Consider the following 11,631-nt stretch of genomic DNA (forward strand, 5'->3'; position numbering starts at 1 on the left):
AACGGACGTTTAGATGTAACGATACGACTACGACACGACCACGTACGAAAATGTAATTTCTTACATGATAATAAAGTATGTATTTGTATCGGTTAATTCATCATATTTGTCATTTGTGAGTGTTTTCTTTGTGTTGGTTATTTTATCTATCTGATGATAGGATTAAGTTACTTTAGTATTATATGAAAATACAGGTATCCTACCGAATCGTATCGTGTAAGTAGCTCAAAGAAGATAAAGATAGGCACATACCGGTAGAAGCACGTGTAATTTCTCTCCTTTCTCTATGTTTTACATTCCCCCCGTGTCTCCCGGGACCGTTCCGACACACAGCCGGTTATTTCTTACATTCTCTACTAAATTCACAGTTAGGAAATTGAATTTTTCGAATTCCACGGCTTATACACTCGCGGCCATTTTAACCTGACCTACCCTCTCGTTGTGTGCTCCTTCGACGGTATATTAAAAAGGTGTGATGTATCGGGTTTCGGCGGTCCTAATAAACTGGTGGTGTGCTTTTTATTCTCGATTGTTGAGTCAGAAAGAGTGGTAAGTGAGTATGGCCAGAAGTGTTTCGTTGTTTATGATATTGGTCGCTTCAAGATATGCACCCTTCTGAATGATAATAGCGACATTGCCGCTGAATTGCACCAGGTGAATATTAAATTGTTTTTCTTGAATGGTCTTTAAAAATTTATAATGGGCAACTAAGGTCGTTGTCCTTTTTGTAACTTTGTGAATTGCTATAATACTGTGTGTAGCTCAGTACAGTCTCTGCTTCGATTCCCAGATTAGCCAATGTTACAAATACAAGACTTCCCCGTTCATCAAGTATCAATATCAAGTTATTAATTAGTCATGAAGCTATGTATATTATCGATCATCTGCACACAACATTATGCCGTGTATACCTAACCGATAATTCTAGTTCAAATATGTTTAGACTCTCAACACAACAATTAAATTGACATTTAGTGTTACAAATTCATAAATCACGGACACTGTTTAGCCGACATCATTATTCCCAAATCAGTATAAAGTTATGTTGAAACAAATTAAATACGTTAATTAATATTGTCACAGATTCACACCAACACATCAGAGAGAGTGAATGTCAAAAATTTCCATTTTGCAATCCGACTGTTACGAATTTAATTCTCATTGTGAAAATTTACAATTAATGGTTTCACATTGTAATTTTATACTTATTTCGTATAGTGTAGAGTTGAAAATTGAGCTGGCAAAATGTTAATAGTTAAATGAAAATCCATTATAAAATGGCAAACAATCCCGCTAATGACAGGTTTTATTAAAATTGAAATGAAATCGTCCACGTCGTACTGACTTATTGCGAATTTTTACCATTATGTTTTTAAATGTTCTATGGTATTATAAAAAATACAACTTGTTAAACTTTTTTACCTATTGTCACTTAAACTTGGTAGTTATGATAGCTCAGGGAAGTCCTAAGTAAACTAATCCTAAGATATTAATAGTAGTAGTAGCAGTAGTAATAGTAAGATTATAATAGTGTGGACGTTTAAAATCGCACTGAAAAATTTAACAACAAATAGACGTGACTGATGAGCGTATGTAGATGACTTATAAACAATAAAACATTTTAGAAAATCGTCGCCCCGCACTAGGCTTTTCTCCTGTGTCTGTAGATCACACAAAGAGTTGTTCCGTGCGGGTATCGAACCCGCTACACATTTTACGGCAGCCAGTTGCAAAGCCAGTGCGCTAACTAGAAAATAATAGTCTAACAAATATTATCATAACAACTTTTTCTTATTTCTTCATGAAATATTCTAGTATATGGTATATGGCTATCACTCATACATTTATGGCCAGTATCCAATGACGGAGTTCACAAAACGTTTGATCGCGACACACTCGATCACAGTGCAGCAGGACTGCAGAACTACCAACTAACAGTCGCAATAAGCGAAATGTTTGTGCAACTAGCGTACGTTCACAAACGGTGCAATTCTTTGAGGCAGTCATTAGAGTAGACCAGGTAGGCGCAGACAGGACTCTTGCTTTGTAAGTGGTGCTTTCTCCAGTTATTGTATTTAAACCTAAAGTTTTACTTGAGTATATACAATAAATGATACAAACACAACCAAAACAAACAAAAAAATGTAAGGAAAGATAAAATTGATACGTACTTATAAAACGTATTCCTACATTTTGGCCCTTAACTCTGCCGTATTTATTAGAAAAAGATTCGAAATACTATGCTAGGCACAAATAGATCAGTTCTTCAAATTGTAAACGGTTTTTTTTTTGAGAAAAAAGGAGACCTCTTCTATTTCTTCTATTTTCTTCTAGAGTTCTAGACAGAGAGATTCTAGAGTGTAGTAACTAACTCTTGCATAATTTCAAGTGAATCATCTCCATCTATTGCACACACAACTCATCAGATTGCACTTCTCTCTTCTTTAGTTCATCTATGCCTTCCTAACCATTACATTCGGAAAGGACCGTAACGCCTCACGATATTTGCTCGCAAACTTGAATCTAAAACTAACTTCCATTTGCATTCTTAATAGCCTTTATCTCAATATTCATAAGGCCTCCTTTTCCATGCAAATAGAACCTCATATGTTTGTGCATAATCCCAGTATAGAGTACTTTGACATTTTGTGAACTGATAACATCTTTTCTGAACACGCTACATGTTACAATGTGATGTTTTGATAACATAAATGTACATACCTGCTCATACATTCCTTAGATGATTACTTCAATTGATTTCCACTGCTTTCTTTGTAAAACACAGATGTGGCGTAAATTGCCGATCGTTCTGATTGATAATACAGAAATTGAATTACCTATTTAGATTTAAGTGTATTAAGCAATTAAGAAAGTTATTTAGATGTGTACCGGGAAGCCAGTAGGTACGCCTTGGTGATAAATACAATAATCCGCCTAGCAACAACTTTCTGTGATCTTCGAAATCGTCAAGGAAATTGTTAATTGGGCCAATCACGGGTTTAGCTCCAACCGCGCTTGATTACAGATCTCAGTTTAGAAAATCCGAACTCAATTTAGTTGTATCACTTGCGAAAGTCAACATTGCAAACGAATTTGTCATTAAGATTTCACAAATTAACCCTAATTTTAGTCCTAACCAAAAAGTACGGAGTACCGCAGAGGAAATTTATCGCTCCCCTCCCGTACCAGATGTTTTGAAATCGCTAAAGATTTAATTAAACAAAGTTTCGTTGGCCGACAAAGTTGCTTTAAATATAGAGTTTTGTTATGCAGAACGCGATGTAAACATGATTTGTATGACAGTTTAATTTTAATTGAAAAGTCGAAAGTGTCAAAATGTCATTTGGAAGTTTTGTTCGAAGATAATATCGGGAGTTCATGAAGTCGAGTGTGAGCAGCTGAAGTTGTTACTTTATTACATGGAGGCTAAGTTTGGCACGTTCATGAATAATTGTCAACCACAAATTAACAGACTTTATACTTATACGAGCACATATTGCAAGATACAGATGAGTATTTTATTAAGAAACTGTAGGTTTCTAATAATTCATCATGATTTAAGGCATATCCTCAAATACATAATGGTAAACTGTTCATTTAATCATGTAATGGAAGATGAATCTATTACCATACACATTCAAACTACGGGGTATTACAGCGAAATTCGAAATCGAAGAATCCAATAACACAGTACCCTCACTGTATTATTGCATTTTTCGTTTTCGAAACCCTACACCACCCTAATCTTACCCTCTTTTCTGGATCAAGCAGGAATCGAATAAGTCAATAATAGAGTCGTCATACTACTGACCCCAGCATATTAAGTTTTTAATCGATTTTAGACTTTATTAGAAAACAAAAGACAGTTTACATTTATTTTATAGTAGCTTAATGTAGTTAGTTCTCACCTCTCTCTCTCTCAGAGTCGTTCTTTAGGAAATGCCGACTTCATCTAGATTTTTTCTTTATATATTATAATTTTGCCGTAAAACAGTGCTCTTTGGTAGCCTAAGTATTTACAAAAAATATGATTTTTTTTTTCATTGTTTCGTCATCAGTTTTTGAGATATTTAAGCCAATTCAAAACCTCATCCACTTTTAAATCCATATAAACAACGTAAAACGTAAACTAAACAACAATAAATTCCAAATCATCCTTAACAACCCAATTAATAGTTTTTAATAACCGTAATAATAGTTTATGTTTTGAAAGCTATTCCCATAGGTGTTAATTAACAGGGAGACCCTAAATTAGCATATTAAATGCAAAACTTTTCGATTATTATCGAAACCTCTCTTCAAATTAGTTTGTTATCGGAAATGTGAATGTGTTCATGGTAAAATGTGATGATGGAATCATGAAGTATGGTTATCGTAAAGGGGCTGGATAGAGGTCTAAGTTACTATAAAGTACTATAAGTTTTTAAACTGACATGGTCACTAACAATATCATTAGAACTTGAGACGGGATATTTATCATGTTTATTATTGTTCATCTGTGATCATGGCGCTTGCAACAGTGCCGAAATATCGGAAACTCATAGACATTAATAAACATAGTAAATATCCCGTCTCAAGTTCTAATGATACTAAATACTACAATACGTTGGTGATCTGAAATTTAACAACGGATTCAAAGCATGTTATATCTTAAGGGTGATTTTTCACCACAGATGTGCTATGTAGCTATGCTACGAAGATGTAAATAGCTAAACTGTGAAACTGAACGAACCACCGATACTATATAAGCTATGTAGTTGTGTTACTTCTTATATTTTTTTCCTTCATTACCACAACTAAAAACATTGAATTTCCACAGTTCTTTTAAATAAATAGAATTCTAATTTATTTAAGTTCAACTACACAATGATTTGTTTATAAAAACAGGTTTAAAGAAATGTATTGTTAGGAATGAATTCCTTCTATTTACGAGATACACATAGCTGTGGGTATCGGTCTTTCTATTCATAATTATAAAACGAGGAAAGATGAAGTGGTTTGTAGTGCTATTTAACTTTTTTTATTTCCATTAAGTGTAGTCTAAAGATTGACTATGCAGCAACCGATTGTCTATAATAGGGTAGATGACTTATTTTTATTTTAATGTTTTTTGTAGATTATATTTATTTTCTCACGTATTTTTCGTTTTCTTACGGAAATAAATACTTTCGACGATATATCGAAATTAAATGTTATGATGTTGACGACTATATTACGTAGAAATGACGTATTTACTCCCACTCCTAAACTTTGATGTGTTTCATCTAAGTATTACCTTATACTATGACAAAATACCAGTGCCTAATATTTTTTTATTACCTAATTGACGGACTAATTTTCATACCCCGTCATTATCTCTATTTAGTCAAGATTTACCAATGTAATATTATGTTCACAACTATAAATAAACTGGATACTTCACTCTTTACAAATTACATTTATGGCAACTGTTTCATATCATGGTCCTCTTCAAAGGTACCGCAATAGGTATATTCCACTATAGAATTGGTCATTTGTACTCAATACCATTTACTGCGTTTAGCAATAAGAGGATTTAACTACATAGTGTGCATCGTGTCATTAGTGACAAAATGCATGCTCCAATGAGTAGGACATGTAGAAACCTCCATTCTTGCTATAGTGCAGGTACTACCAGTATTTAGGTAGTTAATACTGATAGTACAAGCGTTTGTACTTTAAGAAAATATTTTGTTGTCAGTAAAAGGACTTTATTTTGTCCGAAATTGAGTTCACTTTTCTGTCACATATGAAATCCATACTTTTAACCGTTTATTAGTTTTAGAATATGTAAAGTATCCGCTTGTTTTAAACTAAAAGATGGAAGTTTACTAATGTAATCAATTTATGATATCCATAACAATAAATGTAAACGTGTAAGTACCTAATCTAGATACCAATCGAATGCTTCTCGAGATTTTTCGACCACACGTAAGTTCACAGTTTAATATTTCCATACTTAACCGCCGTACCGAGTCATTTCATGATTACTTAACCCAGTCGTCAGCAATAGTTTTCGATACAAAATCGTTACTAAGGAACAGTTTAAGTAATCATTTAAAGTCTCTGAGTGCGATAGTAAGTGTTGCAACAATTCCTACTTTAAAAACAAAACAGCAACAAAAAGATACAAGGTCAAGTCGAATTTCAATTAAAAAAAAAAACAAAAATCTTCATTCCTTTTCATGTCGAAATGAAATATTATTACAAAAACGTAAAACAAAAAACCAAAGGAAAAACGTTTCGAAACGTACGCTCTCATTTTGTAAGTTACATTTTGACCCCTTCAGAGCTCACAACACGGTGACAAAGACGCCTGAGGCCACGGAAACGATCCTTCATTAAGGGCCAGAGGTCAATAGGGCCCACGGGGACACCACTGTCCTCTGATTAAACCCAAATCATGACCCTCGGCCCTTTTTTGTCGTTCTCTAATCATACAATATGATAATTTTGGATTAAAAATAATAAGACACATATAACATGTAAAGGGATCGTCAATCCTTTGTTTTACTTGATTTATGGTAATCAGGAACGAGGTTCATATTGTTTTTGTAAGCGAAATGTATCAGATTTTTCGATGGAAAATGTTAAATAAAATATTCGAGAATACTCATACTAACATTTTAAATACTGTTTCATAAAGTCTTACTTGGTCTACAACGAATCGAATCTAGGTTATCAAGGTACAACCAATTTGCTATTTGGTAAAGCAAATTATATACCTAAATACACAAACTTTCTTATTAACATGTCACAGGGTTATTCATTCGCCTCAAGACCGCCACGCATTGATGATCATGAACGAATTAATCAGCAGATCAATGAAAAACAATAATATACTCTGTTTTTACAAATCACAATATATGTACAATGAGACACGAATGACAAAAACATACTACTAACAGGTGAAACTCTTCTACACCTCTAACAACCCTTACGTGCAACTAACCATTTATACATTACAAATTTTAACCAACCACATCAGATGCTCAAACTCTAAACATGCAACAGCAAACATTAGTCTAAACTATCACAAAGCCAAACAAACAGCACGAAGTCACTAGAAATCTCGTCTAAGCTGAGCAGAGCAGCGTCGGGTAGACAAAACAGTTATTCAGTTATCTGATGCTTTATTAATTAAGCTTGCATCACACTGAACAATTGTAGTGCAACAGAGCAAGCATGTAAATGCAGTAAGCCGCGACCTGAAGATTTGTGGCGCGGCCTGATACCCTGTTTTGGAATTATGATAGTCGAGCGCTCTGGGAATATTAATCCCGTGGCACTGCGAGCTTCTTGGCGATATTCCCGCATAGTATTGTGAGGGATTTATGTTGTTCTTTTTTTGTGTGTATGTTAACACATACTGTTTGTTTCTTGATTCTGTCTATGGGAGAAATAAATATACATCATTGATTTCATTGTTATATTTTTATAATAGCTATCGTGAGACATACTAAATTAACTAAAAATCACGGTTTACTTACATATATTGTCTGCCCTACTAGTGTCGTATGACGGGGGCTCTTCATCATTAGTAGTGTGCATAGCGTGGGCGGTGGCGGTTCGCACAGCCTACGGTCGCCGTGTCTACACTGTTTGTGATGAAGAGTCCCTCTGTGTCTCAAAACCAGTAGAGTTTTTCATTTGATTGTTTTATGGTTTATAACTTTTCAAGCAGATTTTTGGGTCTAATACCAAAAGTGACTGCCGAGCATCTCATTACTGCTTCCTTGTCGAGTTGAATGTAAAACGGATTACATAAAATGGTTGCAAAGGTAAATAGTACTAAAAGCAAGTGTCCAATTATTATCGATACAGTATTGTATTACCTATATGATCTGATAACAATAAACCTATACACTAATGACATCTAAATCTGATACCTCAATCCCAATCAAGGGGCATCATAAATTATGATCTGTAATCGCTCAAAGCTGATCTTGGCACATTAATATTGTATTGAATTAATGTGCATTATCAATTACAAATGACTTTAGCGTGGAGACAAATGAGTGACATCCGCTAAATTACTCAAGCTAGAATTGTACATTATGTGTAATTGTGCTGGAGGCAATCATAGTAGTATTATAAATGTGAAAGTTTGTTTGTTTGGATGTTTGAATCTTTGTCCGTCAATCATGCTGAAACTGCTGAACGGACTTGGATGAAATTTGGTACACAGACAGGGTATGAGGTATTTTACTTTTACGAAACTAGTAGATATACTAAGTGACATTGTATTCTAATTTAATAGTCCTTAAAGACATAAAGACGACGACGTCTGTTTTTAATCCTGTCTGAAATATACACAGATGAAGACACATTATCGCATTAGTGTTACGGATATTTATAGATAGCGCTGATAGGGAGTGTCAGACTCTTACTAACTAAAACCAGCCTGTTCTTTCTCTTGCTTTTCGAGCCAGAACCCTGATAACCCGCTAGGCAGTCCAAAGCTCATTGGACCCTTATAGCATAAAAAATATACTACCTACTACACGTACCTATATAAATAGACCACATTCTATTTTTAGTTCCCCATCAAATATCTTGACTTAAAGTAAACATTAATTACTCAGTATACAATTACATTTAGGTACATTAATTACCTAAATATCTACTAACAGAAAGACAGATTGACGTATGTATGTATGTATGAATGCCACTTGTAATCATACCATTTGATTTTCAATTACATTAAGAGCTAAACAGTTATTGTATTTTAATTAATAATTCTCATTAAATTATTCATTCGTTAATAAATAATTTTAATTAATTAATGGGTTTTGAACGCCTGGCTAAAATATTTTGTTATTAGTAGTAGCTAAACTGTTTGCGTTTGGTAAAATTTCAGGCGTATTTAAAATAAATTAGAGTACTAAGTTTACCACCATAGCGTAAAGGACAATAGGTGCACCTGCTTTAAAATTATATTAAACACCTATTTAAATAAGATATATGTGAAAGAACGCTTCTATTTATATATCTTTCTACACGGAATCTAGAGTTGTACACAATATTGTGGTTGACATAATTTAACATACACTCAAACCCCGACTCAGAACTATACCTATCCTTACGGGAAAGTAAATCACACAAAAAATATCCTAACGAGAAATAACACCGCGGCACATTGCACAGCAGTTGATCGCCCAGTGCCTTTTTTTAAGGGGGGAAAATCATCCAATGACTTCTCTCGCCTTGGGCGAGGCAAGATAGAGTGTCAGACTCTTACTGACTAAAAACCACCTCATTCCTACTTCTGCCCTTCAAGCCGAATCCCCGGTAAAAGTAAAACCCGCTAGGTAGTCCGCAGGCAAACCCCTTTCAAGGAACTTCAAACGTAATATTCCGTTGTTACAAATTGCGAATCAAAGCTACAAACATAGTTAATTAGTTACACACATCAACATGCAACAATGTACCAACATCCAGCCAAACATTGTTACCATCAACCAACAAATTGGCCAAACTCTTCAGACCCTCACACGACCACACGTCAAGCTATGTATAACCAGTATAAACTGACCTTTGAATGGAAGGAAAGATTATATAAAGTGAGGTCTTGGTAAACTGGTAATCGTAACTTGATGTGATGTTCAAGTACCGCCTCATATTACCCGTGGGCGCAACGGAAGATCTTTACCGCAAATCAAACAAACTTGCTCTCTTGAACTTAGTCTAACATTTGGTTCCAGGTTTATCTTTTGGCTATGTTTATAATTATAATTTGTATGCACGTGTTTTTGTTTGCTTTTCATTGGTGGGTTGTGTAGTTATACCTACATGTTATGTTGTGTTATGTTCGATTATAATAGAAATATCATTAATAGATTGCTAATTACTGTGTATATGTACATATGTCAGTGCAGTGCGAAGCGCGCTCGTATACGGTCGTGTTTACAAAACTCGCGAATCGCGCGGCACTAGCCGCTGCCTGCCTTACTATGAGTACCCAACCACTCATAGCCAATGAGTTGCTGGCATTTATTCAGCATGCCATCGACACGATGGATGAGGTTAGCATCTTGCAAATCTGCAAATCTAACTTCAAGGAGGAAGACATTAGTAGCGGCAAAAGGTTGCTATTCGAATGTCTTGGAAAGCTGGACGAGATGCCAGCTCGCCGAAGAGACGGAACGGAGAAAAGTGTGCAGGATATAATCACCTTGCTGAAGGTGACAGATCCCGACGACGTGCCTGCATTCGTGGCAAAGGACTTGCACAAGCTGCCCCCTGTCACCTTTGATCACGTCGACGTTACCAGGCTACTCAAGGACATCATATCCTTGAAGACAAGCCTGGCCGAGGTACAATCCAAGCTGATGTCTTCAGAGAATACAATTGGAGAACTCCGTGCGGAATTGATGGCGTTACGCAACACAGTTGCTGTAAGTGGGTCACCGAAACTGTGCACCGACGACGCAAACACATGCCGCGGTGCAGCCAATGCATCGGTCAGCAGTTTTGAGTCGGCGAAGGCGCAGGCATCGCCACGTGCGGGCGCTGCAGTGAGTCACTCCGCCGAACGGCTAGCGCCTCCGGCGCAGGCTACGACACGTGTGAGTACGTCGACCCCCAAACGTGCTTACGCTGACATCGCTGCAAAGGGGGGTAAGCAGGTTCAACAGGGCGACAAGCCTCGCGTGGATCTGCATCAGGAGGTTCCTAAAAAGAACCAGAATGACAAGGAAGGCTTTACCCTTGTCGAAAGAAAGAAGAAGAGGAAGCCTACTTGCCGCAATCAGTGCGGTACCGCATTGACAGGACACAACCATCTGCTGCGTCCTGCTGTACCAGCGACGCTGCTCTACGTGTCCCGTCTGCATGACTCCACAAAGGTGGAGGAGATTGTGGAGTTCATCAAGATCAAGGCAAAGCTTCATCTGAAGGTCGAGCAGCTGCACTCTCAACACAGAGTGGACTTCAAGTCCTTTGTGGTCAGGGTGCCGACAGAACATCTGTCGACCTTCATGAAGGAGGAGTTTTGGCCGCGAGGGGTAGTCTACCGACGGTTCCGAGGTCGGCTACCGGACACCGCGCGACACACGACGCCGTCTCTTCGTGTGACCTAGTTATTAATTGTTAAGCACAACTAAGTGTAATATTGTTTGTAATGTATGTATAGTATTTATAAATTTTAATGTATTAGTTTATAGTATTTTATATGGGCCTATGCAGCCTGAAATAAATGAATAAATAAATAAATAAAATAAATATGTATAATACTCCATACATCTTTCTTTTAGCTACCTTTTTATTTTTAATCATTTAAACGTACGGATTAAATAAGAGTGACTTAACCGCTTAATTGTAATTCGTTTTTGTAAAAATATTATCAAGTTCAATGTCGTTACCACAAATAGATAGTGCCGAAGTCATTAAAAACACATTTCATTTTGGTACAGAAAAAAGTGCTTTACTACCCACAATCACACACAGCAAATCAGCTAGTGCAGTGGACATAACACCAAAATCTTAACGGAATCAATAGGCAGGTGATCGTGAACAATATTAGCGCTACCTCATTAGCTGCCTAGTACCTACATACACAGGAGCCCAGCGTCAACATTTGCTGGTGATCGATAGCCGTCACGTGCACCCGAA

General features: G+C 36.2%; 1 protein-coding gene across 1 annotated transcript; it reads left to right on the plus strand.

The window, feature by feature from the left end:
• Positions 1-9,888: 9,888 nt before the first annotated feature.
• On the plus strand, positions 9,889-11,255 carry LOC118263800 (uncharacterized). The gene has a single exon (XM_035575978.2). It carries the CDS (start codon positions 9,972-9,974, stop codon positions 11,097-11,099), a length of 1,128 nt encoding a protein of 375 aa, XP_035431871.2. The 5' UTR covers positions 9,889-9,971; the 3' UTR covers positions 11,100-11,255.
• Positions 11,256-11,631: the final 376 nt, after the last annotated feature.

The sequence above is a fragment of the Spodoptera frugiperda genome, chromosome 27 (genome assembly GCF_023101765.2).
Source record: "Spodoptera frugiperda isolate SF20-4 chromosome 27, AGI-APGP_CSIRO_Sfru_2.0, whole genome shotgun sequence".
Taxonomy (NCBI): domain Eukaryota; kingdom Metazoa; phylum Arthropoda; class Insecta; order Lepidoptera; family Noctuidae; genus Spodoptera; species Spodoptera frugiperda.

What these genes read in the sequence shown, in the direction of transcription:
- LOC118263800 (XM_035575978.2), top strand. Translation starts at nt 9,972, where the DNA reads ATGAGTACCCAACCACTCATAGCCAATGAGTTGCTGGCATTTATTCAG.